Source organism: Poecilia formosa, unplaced genomic scaffold, assembly GCF_000485575.1.
Source record: "Poecilia formosa unplaced genomic scaffold, Poecilia_formosa-5.1.2 Scaffold86, whole genome shotgun sequence".
Lineage (NCBI taxonomy): Eukaryota > Metazoa > Chordata > Actinopteri > Cyprinodontiformes > Poeciliidae > Poecilia > Poecilia formosa.
In genome coordinates, this window is record NW_006800025.1 from 529,472 (window position 1) to 557,270 (window position 27,799).

The following is a 27,799-nucleotide window of genomic DNA, read 5'->3' on the forward strand; positions in this document are numbered from 1 at the left end:
CATCCATGTGGATGTTTTACATTTTCATTGCTTTATAAATTATCATTAACAACAAAGTTTAATAAAAAAAAAATTTAACCTAAAATAAGTGATTGCATAAATATTCAGCCCCTCCAAGTCAGTGGTGACTGAACAGAGTCTGTACAGTCAGGTTTCAATCATACTTGAACATCTGCCATTGCAATTTTACGTCATTCTTCCAAAAGTGTTAAACCTTTGTCAAATTGCGTGGGCAACCCAAGTCCAATGCTTCAGGTGATTGTCTTGCTTAAAGTCAAATGTTCTCTTACAGATGAAACAAGACATCTGCAAGGAATTCTCTATATTTTGTTGCATTTATTTTATCTTCCACCTTTACAAGAGCTTTCAGGGCCTGTGACAGAAAAAACATCCCCACAGCATGATGCTGCCACCACAATGCTTCACATTGGGGATGGTGTGCTTATAGTAATGTTCAGTGTTTATTGTTTACATCGTGTCTGGTTGACAAAAAGCTTAACTTTGTTCTTGTCAGACCAAAGAACATTGTTAATATGAGTTTTCTTCAACAGTGGTAATGGTAACCATTATTAAACCGATAATGGACGTTTCAAACACAGGTGTCTTTATACTACAATCTACTGAAAAGCATTCAGGTAATTTCCATTCCATTCATTGTTAGCGTACCACCAACAATTGGCTGGACATCTGTTGAATTTGGTCAGTCACTTTAAAGAGGAAGATAATAAAATTTTTAATTTAATTCTTATTATTTCATAGAAATTCGCTTTCACCTGAACTCTAGTGTTTTTTTTTCTTTTATTTTTGTCCTGAAAAACAAGTTTTGTTTATCATGATTTTGGGTTTGTAAAAGAAACAAAAGGATAAAACATTCAAGGGGTGAGTACTTTTTAAGGCCACTGTACATGTTTGTAGTCTGACCTGTAAACTTTGCAGCATAATGTTACCTATAATTTGTAAGCATTAATTTCACATTTTACCAAACTTCCCATTAACTGTTTATTTAATTCACAAAGCAATAGGTCTAATCTTCATCAGCTTACCAGGATGAAACATTCCATTTTGAATCTCAATCTGGCGTTTTGTGGAATTTCAAAGACTGCTGTTGACAGTCCTATGAAGCAGTGTTTACCACTGCAAACCTGGGACTCCATTGTGCCTCCGACTTGTCAAACAAAATTGATGTTATGGACTGGATCCAAACTCCATTGGCAATTAGCCACTATTCATGAAAAATTCTAGCGGAGAAGAGATGAGAACAAACGAGACTATTTGCATTAACAAGCATGGTACATTACCAGAGTGGTGAAGATATAGTGGTAATACTCTGTCATCATGCCCATGGTCTGGGCCTGGAAGGATACAGAGACAAAAACATGGAATTAAAGGTGTGGATGAAATGAGCTGGGGCAGGGAAAATTATTATTTTGTCATTTGAGAGTGTTCATTATCCCAAACAGCATCCTTACAACAAGCAGTCCCACAAAGATCCAATAAAAGAGCCATCAGTGATGGAGAAAACATTTGTTTTAATGAGATTATTGACTCATATCATGATAGTTTTGCAAGCAAGATTCCGCTACCACTTGCTAATGTTTCTTAGCCAAAAGCAGACTGTTGATTTACCATTTACTAACATGTCTTTAATGATTTTCTTTGTATTTAAACTGGTGGTTTGGGGCATTTGATGCCACCGCAACACAAAAAAGAGTCTCAATCAAGGACTTATTAATCTTTGCATTATATCCAAACACTCCATCGCTGCGACTTGTTTCACTCCATCTACACTCAAAGGCATTGCATCCAACCATGGTGTCTGTGCTTTCCATTCTACTGTACCATGTGTTATAAAAAAATAAAAAAATAAAAAAAAAACCCTCAAAACTCAAGGTTATGCAAAAGAGATGTTAAGCCTCTGTGGAGAAAATTCACCTCTGCAACTACAGACATCAAGCCAAATACCTGACATTGAAACTTTGTTTTATATATTTAATTCAGTCAGGTTATTAGTATTAGATATCTCCATTCAGATTCAAAGAACGTATAATCTATTTATTTTTTATTATTTTTCAAATATTCTCATCAATAATAGAGTGAAACCATGGGACAAAGGCAATTATTTTGTAAATAAGACACAGTCATCCCTATCATTTTCATTTTCATAATCTGAAATAGAATATAATTTGAGTGATGCATGTTGAGTCACAATGAGATTTTTAAGAAAAAAAATTGCCTTTCATTTTGTTAAGCATCATTGCATGTCAAGAAGAAAATCCAAGAGCATGACAGAGAGGTGATCTGTATTTTAACATAATTTAACTCTGTAGTTGTCATAAGGTGATGTGGTTGAGGTGGTGAGGAAGAACGCAGGGAGGACCCAGGAGGACGATGGTGATAAATGTAATGATAAAGTCGAGGTACAGAACAACGGGGAGCACAAAGAACACAGGGAAACGCACTGGTACACAACGACGACATTAGACGAGGACCCGACAAGAGACAGAGACAACAGGTGGACATAAATACATGCGGGGTAATCAAGGGAACGAGACACACCTGGAAACAATCAACGGGAAGACGCAAAGACAGAGACTCAGGGAAACAGGATAACAACAAACACAGAAATAACTCAAAAATAAACACACAGAAACACGGATCATGACAGTAGTGCTGCAAAACATTATTTTGGGATTCATATTGTCAAACATGAATGATACATAGACTAAAAGTGAAGTACAATTATTATTATTTTGCCTTGGAATCTGGTTGTAAAGCAAAAAGGCATCTAGATGTGGCGTACATGACATGCAGAAGTTCAAACAGAGCAACAGAATTCATAAGAAATGGGATTTTAGAGATTTTGAATATGGCACAGTTGCTGGTGGCAGACAGGCCGGTTGGAATTAAGGGGATTTTCACGCACAAACATCTCTTGGCTTTATGGAGATAGTCTATAAATTAAAAACTTTCTAGTGACCAGCATATGTGCAAATGACAATTTTTTGATTATGTTAGAAGTTAGAAGAGTGGACAAACTACTTTGTACAAGGTAACGTATAAATTATAGAAAAGCAATACTGGCTTAATTAACCACTTCTTCCAACCAAGGGACGAAGAAAACCACCTCTGAAGGCCCAACGTGTCAAATCTAGAAGCAGATGGTCCACTGCAGCAGAAGACCAAAATGAGTGTTACTCCTGTCAGCAACGGACATGAAACTGAGACTACAATTTATAGAGGTTGCCCGAAACTGAATAACTGGACTGACTTTGTACACCCCTGACCTATGTACAAAAATTTCTAAAAATAGAAACTCCATGTTTTGTCAGACAGCAGTGTATTTTAGAGCTACTTACTTTAGCAATATCATTTTCAAGGCTGAGGGACAAACAAAGGCTTGTACCTGTCTAAAAGATTGTTCTCATTGCTGCTGTTGCTTCATGTTTATTGAGAAAAATTACACAAAATGTCATGGCAAAGGAAAAGTTTTCCTTTGCCATGGAAACCAGTTTAACCCATAAAATAATATCAGAAAAAACATACCTGTTGCTTGCTGCTATTACCATTACAGCTAGAACATTTAATTGTCACTCCAGTAATCTTTTTATTGAACATCTATTCAATTGCTGTAATGAATCATCATTGTTATTGTTCCATGGCAAACAAACAACCTCTGGATAAATAAAACTGATTAAAATATGTCATATTGAAACTGAAACTTGACGGTGCAACTTTTTTGCCTCAAAGTTTTATCTCACGACTCCACTGAACAAGACACTGACGTCTTTGCATTAGATGTGCGCTCTGGCTAGGAGCGATCATGTCATCTTCTATCACAGCAACAATAGAGGACTGAGCTATTTAAATAACTTTTTTGGCAATGATGCCTTTGGTAAGCATATTAATATAAGTTGACAGAAATCTGTAGAAAGGAGGGGGATTTAACAGCCTATTCTTGACATCTATAAAACATCAGACCACCTACACATTCATCACTTAGTGCAAAATGCTGTCAGCTCCCTGTTGACTGACATTTATATCAAATCACATTTATGTTCTGTTTCAATAAGAAAGCATAACATGGCGCTAGGTTTGGAATATGCAAATATGCTTTTGGATGGATCCATTTTCACTGTGCATCTTTGCATCCATAAACTGTGTGAAAGAATGCATCAAAACAATGAAATTCACAAAATGGAAATATAATCTACAGTCAAACAGGTTGTGACTAATTGGAACCTTAAGATATAAAGGAGGCAAATATAATGGTGCATGCGTATAATTTTAATGTTTCTTGGATGTTTCTGTTTAAATAAGAAAATTAATTAATATTCTCTACAAAAAATAGAGACCTGCACAGAACAGATGTCTTAATGCTGACAATAATTTATACACAGCTTGACTCTGCTTATGATTAAGTGATTTCTAAAGGCAATTTGTGGCTCTAGATTTTAATTAATGGTATTACAGTTCATTTTGGCTGAATACATATATAAATGTTACCCGTCTAAGCCATAACTGTAAAAAAAAAAAAAAAAAAAACATGGATCCACTGCTTTCACTGCACACTACATTATTGCACTACTTTACCTAGGTCTATCACATGAAATACATTGAAGTTTTTGACAAAATATGAAAATGTTTAAGAGACATTAATACTTTCAGGAAGGCAATGCATGAGTGCATCAAATATTGTTCTTATCCCCTTAAGCATCGGAACGCCTCCATTCCGTTTTTCCATTGGAGAACAGGAGAACAGTCTCTTCTTCAGTGCATCTCAAACTGTGCAGCTGATGTGTTACAGATCTCACAGCATTAGAACCATAGCTGAGGTGACTGAAGCTGGAACTGGTTAGATGGGAACCTAAGGTTGTCTAGTCTTCTGGTTTGATACTCAAGGTTGTCTATAAGAGTTTAGAACTCACCTGTTTGAGAATTTGTGCAGCCATGTGGTGACTGCAGTCAAAGATGATGCGGAACTCCCGACTTCTCTTCATTTCCTTTAGAAGAGGCCTCGTGTCCTCCGTATCTAGAGGAAGCTGGCGGATCTTTAATCGAATGTTATACCTTGATGGGGCCATTATCAGCTCCTGTAACCTTATTAGACCTTGCAGAAAACAGCACAAATAAAGGCACAGGTTTTTCTGTTACTTACTAGAGCACAGCAGCTTTTTTTTTACACATACATTTGTGTTTAAAAGTATGCAGTTATTTGTAGTCTCCTCACCTGTGCTGTCGTCATATACAACAGTGGCTGTTTTCCATTTAAGATACTGCACGAGGTCCAGAATGGCATAGCTTAATGATGAGTAATCTGGGTATAAATTGGCATAAAAAGTGTCCCTGTTGTCCATTGGGTGATGTTTCCACCGCACCTGGATGTGTGGCACTTCCAGTGCATTGCAGATGGACTGCACAGCATTTGAAGATGAGCTATGTGAAGGCCCAAATATTGCAACCACACCTAACGACAGCTGGTCACAAGCTAATGGAAGGAAAGAGATGAGAGCTTGATAATGGGTACACTTGCTGTGCAGCACCTAGAACAAAAAAAAAAAATCTAATACAAGATTTTAAATGCAAATGTTACAGTTATTTATTTCAGAATAACTGTACACGTAAGGGGCTCTGAAGTTGTTCCTCTAAACTAGAGTTGAAATAAAAACTTCCAGACAAACACAACCATAGGGAAAACCACCGACTTAACAGTTGTTTATGTTGTTGCTAATGCATTTGTCAGGGGGCTTTGATCAAAAATGACTTACAAATGACGACATAACAAAGCAGTCAAAAGTAAGGTAGCAATTGTTGTTCAGAAAACAGCCATTTACACCCTGGGTTATGATGGTCAGCCAAAAAGACAAGCAATGTGTTAACTGTCACATTGCTTGTCTTAAGCCAGTCCTGAACAAGAGACATCAGATGAAAGTTAGTTGGGACGATCAAAGAAAGTTCTAGACTGTTACTCAGTGGTCCAAACTCCTCTTTACTAAAGTGCTTTTTTTTGGTGGGGGGAAGCAGCAATACATGCAAACACATTCCAACCAAGCTTAAAAGGCATACTGTACACAACATGAACAACATTTCAATGATATCCTTATTTATTAATATTTACGGGGAGCGACTCGCTACCAGATGTGGTAAATAAATTCTGGTGCATTATGTCATTATTATTATTACAAAAGGGCAAAGAGGGGATCACCATAACTCTCCTTTGTCTGACCCTTTCTTTAAGATTACATCTAAAAATCCCAAGAGGTTTTGCTGTTTACATTTTGGTTTCATTGAGAGATATATTTTGGTATAATGAGTTTTTAAATTTCATTAAAACAAGATTTTCTTTCTTTTTTAACAAGTTTTGCATTGCATTATAAGGAGAAAGTTTTCTTGTTTAAATAAGGTAATGCTCCCGAATTTATTTCTTAGTTTTTGCAGTTGAATGCTTCTGTAGGAAGTACTCATATCATTGCATTAACAAGTCCTTCAAGTAACATCACTTACCTTTTCTTGATGCCTCAAAGCTGTCGTAGATATTAATCCTCTGTATGTCGTATGTTAGTGTTGTGTTTGGCAACAAAGTCCTGTTTCTGTTGATATTATTCACAGCAAATTTAAAGGCAAGTTCTTCTGCACTAACAAGTGAAGCAGGTACGTCTGTTTGTTCGAAAATCCCACCTGAAAAACAGGAGACAAAAGCACACAAGGTGGTCATGAAATCTGCTCCCAAACATAAACACAGGTGAAAAAAGATATACAGGCATAGTTTTGGGTAGTCACAGACAGGGAAATATTGAGAGACATTTGCACTTAGGAATAGCAGTAAAGGCAGCAGTGCACATTACATGAGGTATTGAATTTACTCTGCAAACATTCAGCAACCCTCTCCATTTTCAGGGAATACTGAAAAAACCAATATGAGCTTTGAAGTCTGAGGCCGTAATGGATTTAAGGAGCGTGTATGTGTATGAGCGTATATGTATGTGTGTTTGTGCTTGTATGTCCACTCCATCGCAGCAGCAGAATATCTTAAGCTCTTGTCTCTCCATTAGGATATCCTTTCATTTCACCTGAATACCACATTGGTGGAGCAGATATCCGGACTTCAGCACTGTTCTTTTACATAAAATTCAAAGAAAAGCCTTTTTTTTTTCCTTTTAAGATGGCATAGACTACAGCTCAAAACTTACAAAACATGTCTATATCAACATCAAAGTAAAGTGGTGCTTCAGATGGTGGTGAGTGTTAGACCATCAGTTCAGCTCTACTCCCTACAGTGTAGAGAGAGCGAAAAAAAAACTTTTTTATTTTAATATTTCAAGTATTTCTCAAGTTTTCTCAAGTTAATCCATAAAATAAGGACCTCTAAAAACGTTAAAAGATATTAAAGAAAAACAGTGTTGCTACGCAATGCACTGGCAGCCTGTGTCCCACTTCTCACTCAAAGACAGCCAGAAATAGATACCACCATTTTAGGATTTTTATAGATAGACTGATAATATAATGTACTACAGTCATTTTTAAATGCATGTTGGTTGGCAAACTGTGCAGAAAACATACATGTTTTGTCTCCATCAACAAGGTTCAGACAGAATTTTGGTTGGACATTTGACCAGACTTAATTTGAACTGTTTCCCTGGCACAGAACCAGTTTTTAGTTCACAAATTTTCAGTAGAGGTCAGGGTCAATCTAAAAGGTTAATATTAGCTTACATTCACCGTTCGAAGACCGTGGGCCCAAAATGTGAATATGACTTCAATCTTCAAGTGCTGGCAGTACTTTACATACTTTACAACTGCAAGAACATGAAGAACATGTACACATTGCTCTTTTTCCCTTTTTAAATCTCATAGATATATATCTGCAAGAGGAAAGAAGAATGTGTACATATTGTGGTCTTGTTTTGCTCTTTTTGTGAGGTGTTCTTTGTGTTCATCAGAAACTGCATGGGGAAAAATCTGTCTGAAAAAAAATCTGAAAAATCTGTTGGTTTCAGCAAAAAACGCTTTGTAGCACCGATCTCCAGGTATACATTTACACAATTTGAAACCAGGATGTGTGGGGTTTGCAGAGATAATTTTTTTAGCCTGTTGCACATTTCTTGCTCTTTCACAAAGTAACCATCCAGACTGCTACAGCTGCGAAAACAGCTACAAACATTATCCAATTCAGCACCTTTAAACGTGATGCCTGATGTTTAAAACTAAAATATGTGAAGAACCACAACTCATGGCTAATTGGTAAGACTATGAATGTAGCATCTTGTGTCGAATGGAAGACAACAAAGTCTCCCTGTGGCTTGGCAACAGACTAAGAAGACAGCTCAGACAGCTTCTTAAAAGATGTTTGCAAAAACATCAGTTTGCGAAGAGAGATTCATTCCTCAAGCTCCACTCTCATCAAATTATCCCTCTCTGTCAGAAAGCAAAATGTCTCTGCTCCTGTTCTGTCAACAAAGTTAAGAAACACAATTTCCACTTTTATCAGCGCCTGAATGTCTGTCATCAGGTTTACTTTTATTCATCATTTGAGTCACAGACACAACCTTTCAAAACCTTTCCACATTTCAATACATAAAAAAATATGTACAACTAAAGTGAAGTTATAGTTCTGGCTCCAGTATTTATTTGACTATTAAGAATATCAAATCTGTGAGAATCCAAATTTTATAAAATAATAACTGATTAAAAGGTTCAATTGAAGTTGCTGGTGGTAATCTATGGACACTACCAAACAAAAATCCAGCTTTGGTAATGGAAAAAGCCTCATTTAGATTCAAAAAGGGAGTGGCTAATGATCAACAAATGTCGAGTAACAGATAATTGAAACCATATTATTCATGATAGGGAGAAATCCTTAAGATAGCCATGTTATTAAAAAAATCCACACAGAAGGGGCATCTATTAGAGTGTAACTTTTGTATAATTGTATAATTTTTTTTATTGAACTCATGACTATTCTGATTATCACAAAAATCTGTAAACGGAGTTCTAATGAGAGCTTGTTAAAAAAAGGAATTTACTAAATTCTAGCATAAAATAAAATTTAAACTTATTCTCTGTATGTAAAGGTAACAAGACTATAGATAACTTAAGATGGCTGCCTCAAGTGATCTTGATCTTCGGATTTGAAGTTGGTGCAGTTAAAGCTTTGTCCTAACATTCTGCTCCTTTAATTTATTTCACCGTTTTTACATTGTTGTGCGATATGATTTTTGAAACATTTCTTTTCCACAGTGGGAGTCTGACACTGCATCACCATACACACTGATGAAGGAGAATATATTTTGAGATCTATGGTAAAGTTGCAGACAGCAACCAACTAAAAATCTTCAGCCTCACCTTTACTTCTCTGAAGCACTGAAGAATTAATGGAGGCTACAACACTATTTTGGAACCAGTGCTTTGTGTGCCTGCTAAGCTGTTCAAACAAAGTGGTGCAGCATGGCGAGCTTAGTGAAAGAGAACAAGGGAAGACAGAGTAGCATAAATCGGTTGTTATGAGGTTTTCTGAGATTCTACGCTAATAAAAACATAATTAGTTATGGTGATAAATAATACGTAATTCGTATGAGCGGTGTAGAGGTGTATTCAAGGAAGTACATACAGTTTACAGTATGTATAACATGACACAACATAAGTGAATAATACACAGGGGCGGAGCCAGGAATCTCGGGCCCCATGATTAAAAATTAGATTGGGGCCCCCTGTGCAGCTAGTGTTACAATTTCTTGACCCATGAAAAGCGTAATAATTTTAAAGGCTTGCAACTGCCTTGCTTTCTTTGGTTCAATACTGATACTAGCACAATATTTACTGCCCATGAATATGCAAATAGTATGCAACCTATTTGCATACTGCATACAGTATGCAAATAGGTTGCTTACATTTTTTCTATTAGTTTTACTGAAAGGTCTCTCCCCACGAGTAACAGTCATCGAGGCAGCGTGCAAAATATACATGAAGCAATCCAGACTTCTCAAAAATGCTTTGTTGCATTTTATTTAAACTGCAGTATATAACTAATAAAAAATATGTTTTCTCCATATTTGTTAAAGCTGTCACCATGTTGTGACAGTTTGGTATGAGACAGATAATCTGTGAAAACAATTAATCTTCTCCACCTCCTCCATGAACTATAACTGGCTAAAGTAATGCACCATTCCGACAAAAAAACAACCAATCGGAACGAGGAGAAGGGTCTTAGTGCTGCCAGTCAACTTCATTTACTTACTGCTAAATATGGTGGAGAAACAACTTATCTTACGGGAAAATAGTTTATCTGCCCTCATTGGTAGCTATGCTAACTAGACTGAGCATTCACAACAGGCTGTGCTAGCTACAACATAGCACAGAGCAAGGGGAGGGAGGATGAGCAGCCACATAAGATTGTGATTGACAGCGCTATAACCTGCCTCCTGGCAACTGATTGGTTGCTTCTAGATAGCAGTGGAAGAGGGCAGAGGAAATAGATTTTTCACAGACTTCCTCTCATGTGATACTTTTCACAACATAATGACAGTTTTAACAAATATGTATATAAAAAATAAATAAAACTTACATACTGCAGCTTTAATTTCACTTAGGAGAGGACGGGTCAGGAGGGACTTAGAGTTGCTGCTGACTGACTCATCTGTTAAGTGTGGTAAAAGGTACAAGTACAATTTAAATATATGAATATCTTGGTATATTTATTTCTTTCGTTCACTAAATGCTAGTGAAATGGAGGCAAACATTAGTCTGTAGCTAAGCTAACTATGCTAAATGGTTGATAATCTCACACAGTCTACCCACCTCTCGGAGAAAAACTGGGTTACAAATTGACACTCTTACCTTTTTCTCTCTTCCTTTATTTATTTTTTTTTTTAGAAACCTGATTTTATATTTTTTCTTAGTAGCATAGTAACTGCCACAGTCGTTCTTGTTTTCTACTGACTGCTGCTGAACGCTAAGCATGGGATTGCCACCGTCCAGTAAAATACTGTCCAGTATTTGGCTGTTAAATGTTGCGTTACGGGACGCTCTTTGTTCCGCATTTCTATAAATGTCCGATAGAAAACATGTCTAAAATACACATATCAACACAAAGTGTAACAATAATTACGAAAATAAAACACGGAAAATATTAAGGTCAGCTAAATTGTGGTGGCGGGAGCTAAAGGACCCCCAGAACGCTGCGGTCTGACGCTGTTGTGGTTGCCTAGAGACAGACACTATGCAGCCGCGTCTTTTTAAAACGTCCTCGATCCGATACTCCACCATGTCCTTAGAAGCAGGAACTCTTGTCAAGATACGAACGTGAGAGGGAAGACGCAAATCCCAGGCTGAACAATATCAGTGAGGATGAACATAGACAATTAAAAAAAATAAAAATAATGTGTCCATCGTGGCGCAGTGTGATACCAGACAGAATGGATCAGAGGAACACAGAGGCAGATCCGTCAGAACCTAAACAACCACACGTCAGCGACATGGTCTCTTCATCCCTCAGTCATCCCCTGCAGGCTGATATGGTACAGAACGTTTAGCCATGATTAAGTTTCTTATTGTGCTTTTAGACTATTATGGTTTGATTATTTGCTTAATCGTAACAGCCAAAATAATATAAATGGCAATTTAAAGAACAAATCATACAAATAGATTAACATTAATATTTCCTAATTTTAAAAGGTTTCTTAGGCCTTTCTGTATGTTTTATTTGGAAATGTTGATATATTTTATGAATACATATTATTTCACTATTATTTTATTAAAGTGGCTTACCAGTTTGGATAACCTGACTTTTTATCAATGAAGAAAAAAAAAACATGCTAACCATAAATTCACCAGATACAAAACTGCAGCCCATGGGCGGTGTTTTTTAGATGACCTTCTGCCTATTGACATAACGTACCAAGTATAGTCATTGCATTGTACACAGTTGTTAATAAATTATGCTGATCTACTGTAATTTGAATTTATAAGTAGAAGCCTCTGCCAAAACGTGTTGCAGCACATTGCTAGTAAGTTGTCAGATAAAAGCCACTGCTGTTCTCCTCTATTATAAGACAGATTAGTTTGGGTGTTTGGAAACATTTCTGGTAGTTAATAACATGGATTTTCGAGCTACCGGCATCATGCTTTTTACGCAGCATCGTGTCATGAAAACGTGGTATTTTTATTCAATATTATTACTCTGAGAATCTCACAACAGTCCATGTTGTATAAAACAGGGTACAAATGTAATTTGTGTTCATGTCAGATGCCTCAGGATTATAAAAATCTAAAAATGTTTATTTTACAGTGAGAAGCAACACATTTGCATCATCTTTGTGTTTTAGTTGTGTGGTGGATTTTGCACTTCCATGGTCCATGATATTAACACTACCTGTCAGGATGGTATTATTTTACTAATCCCAGAAAATGTCTGGTTGTAGAGAGCTACGCTTGAGAACGGTGACGGTGACCTCCTGATGCCCCAGAACAGATCCTGTGTGCCTGGATCACAGAGTCGCATACCTCAGTTGCTGTGGGGGAAACGGTAAACCTGGAAGCCAAGCTCATCTTACTATTTATGACTCAAAGCCTCCTCTGGATCGCAAGGGGGATGTGATGCATAAACCTGCCCAGTGGAATGCGTCACATTAAAATAAATGAATCCTTCCATTTCATGGCGAAATCTCATTAGAGTACATTAAGTAATTGCTGGAGTATATAGTAATTTGACTGTTAAGAGGATAAAATGTGCATTGCTCAGAAGCACTCTAAAAAATTTAATAAACACTAGGAATCCCGCTTCTTGGGAGGAAAATCCTGCAGATAATTTGCTCCGCCTTTCTCCAGATATCTGCCATAAGCACAATACGGAGGGCTTTATGCAGTAGACCTCCTGCAACGCCATCAAATAAAGGACAAGCTGTTCCTTTTAGCATCCTAGGAGATTCTGGTCTAATGATGCAGAGATTGGATGTTTACTGGGCCCCGTTTAAACAACTACGCTGAGTGTTCGTTATCGTAGTGGGCGTGCATGAATTGAGATGCATGAATTTCAGATTTTGTTCCTCGTGAATCACAGTCAAAAGGCTTTAAATTAGCATGTCTCCAATAGACAGGAACACAAAGACCTTTAATTAGTCTCTAAGGTCTTACCACAATATATAAATCAGACACTAATTGCAGCTGTTTCCATAATTTGTCCTTTGAGGACTTTGTGGATCATCTCTGTTTCAAAGCCACATAAGGATATGCGTGAATAGCAGATGATTAAAACTTTAACAGCATGGATCACCTAAACTTAGTACACCTCAGCAGACTGTCGCTTCTGGGTTTCATCATTGCCACTAAGGTGATTTACTACGTAAGGCCATATTTAAGTAGTTTAAGCTGCGCATAGAAAGAATATTTGTCACTATCAGTAATGTGATGCACCTCATAATTTGGTAAGTACTTTATTTGTTTATTTGTTGCCTTTCTTGAAAATCTGCTCTACTGAATGCTATACTTGTCTCTTACCTTCAGGTGAAAGATTTGTAGCATGGTGAGAAAGTATTTGCCCACTGTTTTCCGTTTTTATTTTTTGATACATAAACAAATCTGATTATCATACAAAAATAACCTGAGGAAACGCAAAACCAGCTTTCCAATGATGACCTCGTTTTGAGAGGAAACACAGATTTACGTCTGAATCAAAACCTTCATATTGCTTTTTTGTTTGTTTGTTTATTGTTGTTTTTTCAGCAATTACAGACCATCAAGCAATCACCCTCATGTTTCCTCTCGGTACAATGTTCTTTTTCTGTAATGTGTTAGGTTTGTGATAGACTTAATAAATAGAAACACCTTCCAAATTTCCCACTGTTGTTTTTCCTGTCCATACAATACTGAGTTATTGTTTTCTGAACCTTTTACTCCTGGGAATGCTCTCCATGATTGCATGTTTTCTCCATTTGTGGACAATGGCTCTCACTGTGGTTTTCTGGACTTGGACTCCCAAAACCTTGGAAATAGCTTTGTAACCTTTTTCAGACTAATCAGATTTTTGTTATGACTTTGCTTCTTATGTGTTTGCAAATATCTGGGATATGATGTCTTACTTCCTCAAATCTTTTAGCTCATCTCATGTATTCAGAAAGGTTTTATTAAAATAATTTCTTGACTATACAGGTATGGCAGTAATCAGGCCTGAGTTTGACCTGTTAAATTGACATAGGCATTCCAAGAATGTGGTTAATCAGTTTATGGTTTAACAAGAGATGACATTTCTTTTTCACAAAGGGGCAGGTTGGTGAATAGAAAAAAAAAATAAATCATTCAATACAAAAATAAAGACATTCAATAATGAAATCAAAGTTTTAAACATTCAACTTTCTGGCCACTATATCTTGCATCAGCCATAAAAAGATTAAAGTGGTGTCAAAACTTTGCTTGAACACTTACATAACATTTAAAAATTTGCAGAAAGATACACATGAAATAAGAAAAGGTTAAAAATAGATGAGGCTGACTGCCAAAAAGAAGCTAAAATAAAAAAAAAAACATGCACAGTCTGTGTGTTTTATTAAATATTAGTAATAGAACAAATAATAAGTGTACAATTATTGCACTTTTAAAAGAGATCTTTTTAAATTAAATGATTCATAGTCACATCAAATATGTGACTAAAGCCCCTCTTTAATGTTGATAAAAGGTTATTATTTGAGGGAATAAATTATACATTAAAACATGTGGTCTGTGTAAAAATGAAAGCCCTCAGTAACTTGTGGTATGAATAAAAATGAGGTTGAATTTTAATCTCAAACAGAACCAGTGGGTGCTGCGAGGTCTGCTGGGCCTGAAGGAACTGACAGAGACATGCTGTGTCGAGTCAGAATTAGAGGTTTCACATTTTAAGTGTATATGCCCGCCCAAAAATTGATGTAGCAGCATGAAAGCTTCACATGTCATGTACCCGCAAACAACACAGGCTTACACTTAAGCATAAACCCCCAACCTCTGTTGTTACGTAGCAGCAGGCTGCTGTAAGACAGCTTAGTTAATTTGTTTGGAATCATGAAGAGACAACTGGAATATAAAACATTAGGAATGTGATCCTATGAGGTAGGAAAACTGTATTAAAATCTATGAAATGAGACAAAATGACATCAGTGTCTCCAATATCCAATCCTATTACTGAACTCCAAATTCAGGTTGTCTGAGAATTATAAAATTACATGAGTAAATAAAAAAAAATCTTAAAGTCAATAAAAGTATGTCCTTGTACTATGACAGTGAATGCATTCAATTTTTGGTTTGAGCTCCCTTTGCCTTAATCACACGCCAATTCAGCAAGGCCTGGAGGTATTTAGGTTGATTTAATAGCCTCAGCTCTTCTCCATTGTTGGATCTCTTGACAACGCTCCATTGATTCTCTATGGGGTTTCAGTTAATCAAGCACAGTGATACTATAATCATTAAAGCAAGTTTAAGTACTTTTGGTAATGTAGGCACACTCCACAAGCTGGGAAAAAAAAAAAAAAAAAAAGTCAGCAAAATGCATGAAATTTCCATAAAACGTGTTAGTAGCTGGAAGTATGAAGCGCTCTAAAATTTTATTCAGAAAACACAGTTGACTAATACCAGTAGATGACAGGAGGCTCCAAATCTTCAATGACTCTGGACACTTCACAGTAGACCTAAATCTTCTTGAATACTTTGCCTCACCACTCTTCCTGCAACCTTAGTGACTAAGAATTAGAAATAAAATGTGCAGTCTATATATGAATAAAAAGAGAACAACGAGACACTGAATAGAAGTCCAGCCCTATTTCTCCTCGCCCTTAGTATGATGCTTCTTATATTCTGTGTTTCAACCAAAGATCTTTTACAGTAGGATTCATCACCTGGAGCATAGAGAAACCTTTAACATTCACCTGAAATATTCCCAGCATGTTCTTGCTTTAAAACTCACAGAGGAGTTTTTTTTTTTGTTTTTTTTCCCTTTCTTTTTATTCCTTCTGTCAAACGAGATGCACACTCAATATAAATGTAGCAACCACAATTTCAAACTGAAGGAAAGGTCGAATTTGCTAGCTGAACTTTTTTTTTGCTACTGAGGTAGCAAAAAAAAAAAAAATGGCAGCGCCACTGCCCTTGTCCAACATGAAATTTGTGCTGGGGTGAGGGAAGATCAATGACCTTTTCTATAATTTTCTTGCCAGTAGGAATCTGGCCATACTGTATCTGCAGATACTGCCAGCTATTTTTAGACAGGTTTCAACTAAGGCCCACTTTAGTTGAATGAAATCCATGTGCTTTTTATGCTCTTATCAAGAGCTAAAATCCATTATTTATGGATAGATACTTAAAATAAAATAATTTGTCGTTCTGAATCTGACCAATCCTCAATTTTCAGAACAAATGTTTGTTTAAGGAAAAATGGACAACGCATTCTATGCACACTAAAAATATATATTCTTGTGCAAAGTATTATGGATTCAATTCAAGTCAGATAAAGTGAAGTTAGATAAATAAGTAGAACCTGAGGTTTTCATTCATTGCCTAATGCATGCGGCCTGTTAGAACAAATTCCTTGCTCCCAGACGAACCAATTCAGCAGCCCAAACAATGTAACTCACTCATTATGCTCTTGGATGCATGTGTACTCGCCCACTGCATTTCTGAGTGTTGCTCTTTTGTAATTCTTCTCACTGGTGGGATTACCAATCTCCTTCTGAATAGCTTCCCGTCTCCCTGGATGTGCAACAACACAATGATGGCAGCAAACAATGACCAGCACAAAGCGCATACACAAATCACCATGAACATTTGGAAACGCAGCCAATTTTGGAAAGAATACGTTCATTTGTAATTATGGGTAACAACACAACACTGGGGACCAACATTTAGAAAATACTGAGAGCTAGTGCTAGACTTAGCCAGTGTTGTACTTTATACCACACAAAGAAAATCAGGCCAAGAATCTGTTTCATTTAATCAATGATGAGTATCATGAGAGGAAATTAAGGTTGCTGGTTAATTAATGGTGTCTGACAGCAAGCTGGCTCATTAGTTAGCAAAGTCACCTCACAGCAAGACAGTTCAGAGTTTGATCTTAGCTGTGGTATATCTGTTCATGTTCCCTCCTACCTCACCCTGTGGCTGTGGTTACTTCTTAAGAGTCTGAACAAATTCGGTTTAAATGAATGAAAGGCTTTAAATTGTCTTTAGAATGAGGAGAGGTGATCTGCACATGTTGTTTACACCTCTTATGAGTAATCGTATAAGCCTTATCAACGAAAAGCATTTGGTGAAGTATAGATTAGCAGGTGAGCTAATATACAAATATGTTCATTGATTAACATTCTAAACAAATAAACATTAGACCGTAGCATCATCAAAAAAGCTTTGGAATTAAAAAATATAATTCGATCTCATAATTCACCATCACTTTCACTACAAAAATGTGATTCGTTATAATAGCTGAATACATTTTGTTAGTGTATTACAGTTTATTGACTAGTATGAAACAATTGGTTATGTATTTTTAGGGTTCCAAGACTGTGGAAGTGAGCAAACAAGCCATGGCTCTTTGCCTGCTCCCAACAGAGGTATTGTAATTGTACGGATTATTTATTCTTGCTGATTCTTCTTCTTCTCTTGTAAAATGTTCATCTATCCATTATCTTTACATGCTTATCCCTAGTGAAGTTGCAAGAGGTGCTGATGCCTATCTCCAGCAGTTAACGGGCGAGAGGCGGGGTAAACCCTGGACAGGTCATCAGTCCATCGCAGGGAAATACAGAGAGACGAGATGGGACAAACAATCATGCCCGCACATACCCACACCCAAGGAGTAGAGACCCATTAACCTGACAGTCATGTTTTTGGACTGTGTGAGGAAGCCGGACTACCCGAAGAGAACCCAGGTATGCACAGAGATTCGATTCGACCCAGGAGCTGCTTTCTGCAAGCTAACAGCGCTACCAACTTTGCCACTGTGCAGCCGTCTGATAAAAAGTGTTAGTTGGAAAAAATTTAAAATGCAGGAAAAAAATTGATAAAGCAATGTGGTAAAAGTGATGAGTCTGCATCACTTTTACATTGGTCATGCCCACTTCTGACAGACTAAATGTTTTGCTACAACGCAAAGTCAAAATTTAGTTTTGATTACTTTTCCTATAGTACAAGCTAGATAGTTGTGAAAGTTGATACATAACATCAAAGGACCGAGCCACTTAAACTATGTGGACAAAATCTGATACTTTTGAAGACTGCTCAAGCGACGCAACGCAAAACATTTTAGTGCACATTAGCACAACAGGTAGATGTGTATATCTCAACCATATTTTATGATTAACAGGTTCTGGTGTGTTCAGAATCTCCTTCATTATAAATGCCGTCATGTATACACTGGATTTAGTGTTTTCTGTTATATTTTTGCTTCGTATTTTAATTTGTTTGATGATCTTAAACATTGACATACTTTTTACAAAACAATAAGATCACAAACCACAAAGGGGAAAACACTTTTTTTTCCACCACGCTTTCTAGGTAATGTATTTCTGTCTGACTTCTGTGGTGTCATTCAAACCAAGTTCCACATCATTCAGTTGTTCACAACTAATTGCAGTTTTGAGAACCTGAAGCTGCCACCACTCTGTATTAACCGCATTGCCTGAGGGAATGATGAACTGTCTGGCTCTCGTCTGATCAAACAACTGATTGTTTTAGATGTGGGCTTTAAAATATACTTCAAAAGGTTTGCTAAACAGGAGAGGGTTTTTTTTGGGAGGACGTTTTATTGTTCTGTGTTCTCACACAGACTAAATGTGAGTGTGATGTTTGTTTAGGTAGAGACAATTAATTGATACAAAAAGCAAAAAATTGAACATCCGAATCTGGAGGAGAATACATATAAGAATTACTAATTTTATATTTTCATTTTTTTTGGACATGTATAAAGAGATGGGACTTATCTAATTTAGCATCAGCACTTGACATGATGCTGATGTCAATTTAAGAATAGATATTGGGACTGAAGTCATGGAATCCACACAATATGATACTATGCTGCTGCAGGTCACATTTTGGTTGACAATATTATGTAACTGCAATTATAGCCCATTTAAATATTCACAGTAATATCATGACGTACACATAAAGAGATATCTTGGGTGCATTTCTCAGACGAGTGAGCTTATTTAAGAGTTAATAGTACCTGCAAATCTTTTTACAATAGTCTTCTCCTCAGTAACATTATATTTGAGGAAATATGTTATCGTTGAGAGATTGTATAAGACAGTTGTTGGCATTTAATGCAAATATACTGCTGTTATAGTTACAAATGCTTATGGTGCTGATGACTATTATAGTTTAAAAACTGCCTTAATATTTCACCTTCATATGTTCCAACGTTGTTTAATCACAATGCTAATCATCCGTTTTATAGAAATGTTAGGCATGATTTCCCTCAATCTGTGACATATACATGATGAATCACTGTTTGTGATGGAAATGCTATTAAATTAAATAAATTTGCAAGAAAACAAATTTCTAATATTGGCACTAGTTTGATGAACACTTTATCGCTTTTCAATATCAAGCAATAAACAATAGGACAGAATAGTGGCTACAGGTTCTAAACTTTTCATGCATTCGTTCATTGTGAAGGATTTATACTAAGAAGCTCTTTTTCCTTTTCAGAAAACTACAGATAAAGCCTGCGTTCCGACTTGTCTTCCTTACACTGTCTCTCTTGTAAGCTGACTTGACTTAGAGCTTCCATTTGTCATTCAGACTGATTCGCTCAGTCCTCATTGTTGTCATAATGATGCATTTAACTTACTATTGTAACCCCCAGCAACAAATAATTGTTTCCTCTAATCCCTCATCCCCATCCGTTACGTAGAATTACTGTTTACTTTGATGTGCTGTGCTAACAGTAAAATGTATGTTTTATTGTATTACTTTACACACATCTACCATCCAATAAAGGGAAGCGTCTTCTCAATCAGGTTTTTTTGTAGGATCCCAAACAAAACAAATCTGACTGTTTAAATAATATCAGTTCACAATAATATCAGTTCAAAGTATTATCCTGAACAATCCAACATGCTGAGTATTTTCATAGCATACACTAGATACAGGGGTGTCAAACTCAATTTCACAGAGGGCCACTTCAGCATATTGGCCACCCTCAACGGGCCACATTGACGGTACAAATAAGGAGTGCATCCCTGCTAAAACACCCCAGACAAAAGGTTGACTTCCCTCATTCAGTTCTGTAGAGGCTTATAATGAGTCACTGGTCCAGGTGTGTTAGAGAAGGAATCCATCTAAAGTTGCAGATGGTAGCTCTGGAAAACTAGACTTAGGCACCTCTAGCATAAATGTATAAAAATACAATGTTAAAAATAAATTAAACACCACCTCATATTGTTAAATAACTGATTTTATGTATTGAAGTTTTAAATATTACATTTGAGTTTCCATGGATGTAAAATTACTGCTCAGTTTAAAAATTACAATATTTAAATCAGTGTTTAAAAGTAAGCAAGCAAATAATAAAAACAAGTCACAGATTTAGTCTCAGAGGCAACTTAAATCAATTAATTAAAAAAATCCTTTCTGAATATCATCTCATGGTCTCTGAACTAAATGCTTCTTTCTGACCGGGAGCTGACGGCGTGTTGAAGAGTTATGGACCGGACGCTTTGGAGCGTCTGGTTAGGAAGCGCATTACAAACCTTTGGTTGAAAGGTAGTTTGTAGTCAATTCGTGCTCAAAACCTATTTTAAGTCAATCATTGGCCTATAAAATGCTGGGGGGCCGCATGTGGCCGGCGGGCCTAGAGCATTACGCCATAGAACTGCCAATTGGTAATTGAAGTAAAGTAGCTTCGATTTCAAAGAAGCCGACATTGAAGTCGATTGGCAAATGAACCATCACGAAAGAGGAAGGCTCTTGTTGTCTCACTGCACCCCAAGAGATGCATAACCTACAAAAACTGTTTCTGTCTGGTTTTGAACCAGGGACCTTGTGTGTGTAAAGCAAACATTATAACCACTACACTACAGGAACTGAACTTCTCTGCTTTGTTTTAGTTTGAGGTTCCAAAGTTGATGATGTGAGATGCAATGCATGTAAATTTCAACTGAGGCTTGCACTCAGATGCCTGGATTCAGAGTACAGACCACCAGAGAAACCTTGTTGACCTTTAATAAACACCTGTGATGAATAGAACATGCAAAATCGGTTTCTGTCTGGTTTCGAACCAGAAACCTTTTGCATGTAAAGCCAACGTGATAACCACTACACTATAGAAACTCACGCTCTTTGGGGTGTTCCTGGTAGATGATCCACATTTTGTTAGAGACTAATGTCAACAATGGGCATGGAGCAATGTCAAATACTTATACCACAGATCCTCTCAGAGAGCACAGTAACTTGGTGAACAAACTGTCAGACTTATAATTGTGCCTAATTTCATATTACAGTCCATAAACTAAGCCTGGGATCAAAGAAATGCATTAAAGATGTCATTAGCAGAGACAAATGGTTCTACAGAGAATTGGTTAAATGGCTAAAAAAATAAAATCAACATTACAAATAAAAGATGGTTCAAAAATAAAATTAAGACATTAAATAAAAAAATATCTCTGAAATACAATCACTTGAAAATTAAAAATGGTTCAAAAATAATATCAACACTTCAAAATACAAAATCTCTGGAAAATAAAATATTATGTATGTTGTTTTGAAAAACATTGGAATATAAGCACTTTTATCAAATCTTCATTGTGGTAAGATCATGTAAATTCTTCTTAAATCCATGGAAACTCAACAGTTTGTAAGGTAGGTGAGTTAGCTCAGCAGGTTAGAGCACGGTGCTGGTAATGCTGAGGTTGTTGGTTCAAACCCCATATGGAGCAATTCATGTCTAAGGTCTTTCAGACAATCAACACTTCAAAAAAAAAAATAAGGGTTCAAAAATAAAATCACCACTTCACAATAAAAAAGGGTTCAAAAATAAAATCAACACTTTACAATAAATAAGATTTCAAAAATAAAATCACCACTATACAATAAATAAGGTTTCAAAAATAAAATCACCACTTCACAATAAAAAAGGTTTCAAAAATAAAATCAACACTTTACAATAAATAAGGTTTCAAAAATAACATCAACACTTTACAATAAATAAGGTTTCAAAAATAACATCAACACTTTGAAATAAAAAATGGTTCAAAAACAAAATAAACACTGTACAATAAAAAAATGGTTCAAAAATAAAAACATATTAAAATAAAAAATGGTTCAAAAATAAAATCAACACTTTAAAATAAAAAAAATGATTCAAAAATAAAATCAACATTTTACAATTTAAAAAAATGGTTCAAAAATAAAATCAACAGTTCAAAATGTATAATGGTAACTGTTTCTGTCTGTTCAGTCCATAAACTAAGCCTGGGATCAAAAAATTTATTGAAGATGTCATTAGCAGAGACAGAGGCTTGGCTAAAAAATTAAATCAATGCGCATTACAAACCTTTGGTTGAAATGGTGCGTTAAATTCAAGTCTTGATTACAGATCAGAGAAAACTAAAGAGAATGCAACACTGTGTTAATCCATTTGAGGAGCCAGCAGTTTATCTGGAGGAAATAAATGACGATGCAAAAGTTAATTAGACTGTAACATGCGCAGTCCGCAGCTCAACCACTGCGGACGTGGCTCCGCCGCTGCGAAGAATTAGAAACCGCTGGAAGTAACTCATCCAGTGGATTTAACAAATGGAGCCTTCTGGGTTCACGTTACCCAGGAGAGCGGCGCTTTGGAGGAGCTGCAGACGTAACATCTGTCCGTTTGGGATAAGCGAAACCACGCTAAATAAATAAATAAATAAATAATCCTGGTAAAAGCGCACACCGGACCGCACATGGTAAAACACTCACAGAGTTCAGTTGATCTGTTTGGATCAGACAGATCCAACTGACTAATAAATTAGCGCAGATTTTTCTGCAGATGGGAACCAGGAGGAAGTGCGTTCAGACCCCAGCGGGTGAAGTGATGCTAATTTAAGTGAAGTCACTTAATTTAATTTATTAAAAGTTATTGGGGCCTCAGTCAGTGGTTTTTGTCACTACGAGAAAAATGTAGATAAATTTATCAGTTTAATTTGTGATGGGATCTGGATTCATGGTGAATATTAACTGAACCGCATAAAATGCGACTAAATAGTCGATGTTAATATGATTGTAATTTCACGGATAAAACAGTACAGGACCCATTTTTTTTATGTTGTCGGTCAAGATAACGTCTAGCGCGACCTGCCGCCCTGACACCAACTCACACACATCTTCATTCACAGTCTTACTTGTAAATCTATCTTTCTTTTCTTGGACGTTTTGATGTTAGCTTGTCGATGTCTCAGTTTTATTCGCTGGGAAAATCAATAAGCAGCTTGAGGTGACTCTGCTGCTCTCTAGTGGCGAGAAGCCGTAATGTTAGCTGGTAACAATCGGAATGCATTGTGGGAGATGTAGTTTGTAGTCAATTCGTGCTCAAAATCTATTGTAAGTTAATGTCGGCCTATAAAATGCTGTGGGGGCCACATAAAATGACATGGCGGGCCACACGTGGCCCACAGGCCTTGAGTTTGACACATGTGCACTAGAAGAAGACATAAAACAGTAACAAAATTGCAAATGATATATATGTAATAAAGCTTAAAAATCTAATTTCTAAATTGTAAAAGCTCTTCAATGTATGAAATCAGCAATGAACCGATAGACCATGGGGACAGAAACAATAGATATTGCTTTGCTTTCACACTGTATAATATACTATGGATTTATTTGGGGACTTTAGCATTTGAGTCCATAAAAAGAAATGCTATTTTAATTACTTCTTTCAACATCACACTTACTGTCTCACTGAATCTCATTCAGCTCCATCCCAGCTTAAAGGCGTTCCTATTTATTTGATACGATTAGTAGCACTCATGCAGCCCTATAATGTTGTGATATCTCCACTGTCAGAGGACTGTCAGGTAACAACACAATTGTAAAATCTAATTTTATGCTCAAGTGGTTCTGCTTCTGCAATTTATCGCAGCTATCGCTCACCTTCTCCTTCTGCACGCTCCCACTAACTTTTCTCTCACTCCCTTCTCTTCTCCAGTCTTTACCCTTTCCTCTCAGCTGTCTGTGAGGTATTTTGATCTCATTATCATTCCCAAACATTCACACTGGATAATCTGTCAGGGCGGGGGCCTATGCGTCGCACCATGCAGGGCACCCTGACCATGATTAGGGGGTAGGGGCGTGCTTTCAATAAAAATACTATTTTTTCACTTAAAGTACGAATAATGGGAGTGTCCTTCTCTCCCTACAAGTTTAAACAATTGGCCAAGTTAATCTGATCTTTCAGTTGAGAGAGTCTGCTGTATACTGTGTGAGGATAACAGCAGAGTATGCAGAATTGATTGGCAGCTGGCCTCAGTTTTCCTTTTACAAATCACAAATCCATTTCCAGAAAGCTAAAACAATGCACAGTAAATCTACATTACACAATACGGCTGCACAATGCATGACACACACAACCACCTCCCAGTCCTGTAGGTCTATTGTTGTCATGGAGGTAAAACACTCCCTTTGCCAAATCCCTGTCTCAGTGCCAGTTCAATCAAAGGCTTTGCCAGGAAAACTGGGGATGAGACAATAGTAAGTAACGCCAGGTGGACGGTGGCTCTGAGATCTGCCAAGCTACCTGTGTCTGCCACCATCCCTTACCCCATCCATCTTCTCACCTGCAGTCACCTTTCTTTGTCCACGTGTTGGGAGGAATATGCAGACCTGCAGCATTGGCAATTTATCTCAGTGGGACTCAAAGCAGGCCAAAAGCACAAAAAAGCTCCACACTGTGCATGAAAAAAAAAGGATTGGAAGATGTACCTTCTTATTGTGTCCATAAGTGTGTGTGTCTTTGCCCATGTGTGTGTGTGTTTAGGAAACAAGTTTAAATATGTGCAGAAAAATGTTACCTATAGTATTCTTCATTTGTAATATTTGTTACAAATGTTGGTCATTTGGCCAAGATTCCAAATGACACATTAGTAGTATTATTCTTTTACCTAAAGATTTTATTTCTTAATCTTTTTGGGTAACCCCCCTCCAAAAAAAAAAAAAACCTTGTGATTTAAAGTATGAATTACAGAGAGATTACAGAGATATAATTTTATGCATTGATTGCCAAGGTTGGTGCTCCAAATGTGACATCATCACTATTAGACAATTTTTGATTGCTTTATGAACTGCCTTGTGCTGGCTTTTTTCTTTGGTATATATATTTTTTTAAATTGCTCTATTTTGATCATTACAATTAAGATAACTACAATGAGATATAAGCATAAGCACAATTATAAATGTGCCCTGTAAAATAATATTTTAACCTTTCTGTACAATGATATTGTCCCCAAAGACACAATCCAGCTATAAAGCCTCACAGTTATTTTGCCGTTGGCCATGTATATCCTCTCTTTTTAGCACATCCCTGTAATGTCAGCAGTATTTATGCAACTGTGAAAAGTCTTAAAACATTAATCCAAAGAGACTGGATGTAACCTTGGACTTGTTCACTTTTAAATGGTAATTCTTTGCTAAGTAGCAGAGTAAAGATAGCTTCTTGTTCTACATGTGTAGTATATCCACCTTTATATTCAACATAACTGTTCAGAATGGGTATCAGATAGAGAAAAATGACTATCACAGTAAAATATACAATATTATTTTTACAGCAACTTTAAAAAATATATATACATACTGAAGACTGTTTATGACTGAATTAGTGAAAGTGTTTTATGATTAAAATGTAACAAGTCTTCTTTACCAACAGCAACCTTATTTGTGTTGGATTTCAAGAAAAGAAAATACATTTATAAGCATGAACATGTAAAAATCTTCACAGAGAGCAGAAAGCAGCCATCATACAGGACAGCTGCATTGTTCCTTCACAGATCTGTAAGCACAGCTTGTGCACCAGTACAATCCCAAAAATTCATGCATTTTCAAAGCCTGTTGTTCTTTAAATAAGTGATCTACTCATACACCCAAGTAGATCATTTATTTAAAGCGATGTGCTCACCCACTTAAGCAGATTGCTTTAAATAAGTGATCTACTCAAGTGTGTTAGTAAGTGGGTTCTGTACTCAGAAAAATAGAGCAATTTTTGCTAAACATCTTCGCAGCAGCATCACACCATGTAAAAGGTGACAAAATGAATGTAAAATGTCTTCTTCCCAAAACGGTTCAGTATCACTCAGATTGCATTTGAATCAATTTTCAGGTTATGTATCAGATTCTCAATTGAGGTTAGATCTGGATTCTGACTGGGTCATTCTAACAACAAAGAATGCTTTGATCTAAACTATTCCACTCTTTCAGTTTTTTTTCTGGCTGCATACTTCACTTACTACCCTGCTAGAAGGTGAACCTTTACTCTTTCTTCAAGTCTTTGCGTCCTCTGATCGGATTTCTTTTAGTATTGTTCTGCTGGTAGATCCATCAAATGTCCCAAAAATTGTGAACAGACATTCCTCTTGAACAAAACCATGCCAAAGCATGATGCTTCCACCACCATGTTGAAGTAAGGGGGATAGTGTGTTCAGTGTTATGTGCAGTGTAGGCTTGCCAGCATATATTGTTTTACATTTAGTTTGGCACCTTCTTAGCTAACCTACATGACTTGTGGCATATTTTCAACTGGACTTCTATTAACTTTATTTCAATTGCTTCCTCCTTGTAACTGTTTTAAAGAGGCCAGATTTGTGATTTGTGGAATACACAACTAATAGTTTACCTCTTCACACATTATCCCACCTGAGCTATAGATTTCTACACCTCATCCAGGCTTACCATGGGCCTCTTGGCTGCATCTCTGAGTATTGCTTTCTTTGAAAAGATTTATGTCATGTGTTAGTAGGTTTGCAGTTGTGACTGGTGCTTTCAGTTTTGGGATGATGGACTATGAAGTGCCATCATCGGTGACCAATGAAGGCAATTGTTAGCACTAGATTTATATCAGAAGTGTCAACACAAGTACATAGATTGGAATATGTGCTTTGAAGAGACTTGTTTGTCATAGTAATCTTTTAAGAAAGTAAATACAAAAGGCTTGAAAACGTCAGTCTGTTTTTGATCAATACAACAGACCTCTCAGTGAATTGAATCACTGAAACAAGTGCTCTTTTAAATATTCTAGTTTATCAAAAAGCACCCGTAACAGGCCTGTACGTGGTCGGGGAGACGTTCTGGCAAAACACAGTTTACATTTAATATGTGGGCTATCTAAGCAACCATGCAAGCATATGTTTCAACATATTCCTATGGAAAACAGATCATGTCCATGAAAGCCAACACTACTAATCAAATTGAGGACGTTTATATTATAGCATTTACCTATTGTTAAGTTGCTCTTTCACTCTTCTTACACAGCTGACCACCTCCCTCACATAACTGACCAAACTGTTCACAGCCAACTCAGAGATATGTTTTGGTAACTGCATATTAAGCATTGGTTTCAAAATATCATGTACATATTTCTTTTTCTACACAGTGGAAAAATAAATTTCCACTGTGTGGAAATTTATTTCCACACAGTGGAATAATAAAATATTTTTTTATTATTGGAACAATAATATTTTTTATTATTGGAACAATAATATAATTATATATAATTATAAAATAATTTTTACAAACAATAGTCCAAAATGAATCTGAGAGCAGTATGTTTATTCCCAAGGAACTGATCAATAGCCTATAATGTTTACCGTTACATCACAGTTTATTA

General features: G+C 36.5%; 1 protein-coding gene and 1 long non-coding RNA gene across 3 annotated transcripts in view; one reads left to right on the forward strand and one right to left on the reverse strand.

The window, feature by feature from the left end:
- Nucleotides 1-27,799, reverse strand: part of grik3 (glutamate ionotropic receptor kainate type subunit 3) — a 140,210-nt gene that overhangs the window by 46,070 nt on the left and 66,341 nt on the right. Inside the window, exons 1-5 of one of the 2 annotated variants that reach the window (XM_016673922.1) lie at nucleotides 7,188-7,244; nucleotides 6,502-6,675; nucleotides 5,228-5,485; nucleotides 4,926-5,107; nucleotides 1,299-1,352 (exon numbers count right to left, since the gene is read on the reverse strand). In XM_016673922.1, coding sequence (XP_016529408.1) covers nucleotides 1,299-1,352; nucleotides 4,926-5,107; nucleotides 5,228-5,485; nucleotides 6,502-6,675; nucleotides 7,188-7,194 — 675 coding nt within the window. In that variant the 5' untranslated portion in view covers nucleotides 7,195-7,244. Of the gene's footprint in view, nucleotides 1-1,298; nucleotides 1,353-4,925; nucleotides 5,108-5,227; nucleotides 5,486-6,501; nucleotides 6,676-7,187; nucleotides 7,245-27,799 lie in introns of those variants that run through there. The other variant, XM_007557241.2, reaches the window with a different exon arrangement.
- On the forward strand, nucleotides 11,015-12,660 carry LOC107836797 (uncharacterized). The gene is made up of 2 exons (XR_001662755.1): nucleotides 11,015-11,510; nucleotides 12,414-12,660. It is a non-coding gene; the product is annotated as an uncharacterized LOC107836797 (long non-coding RNA).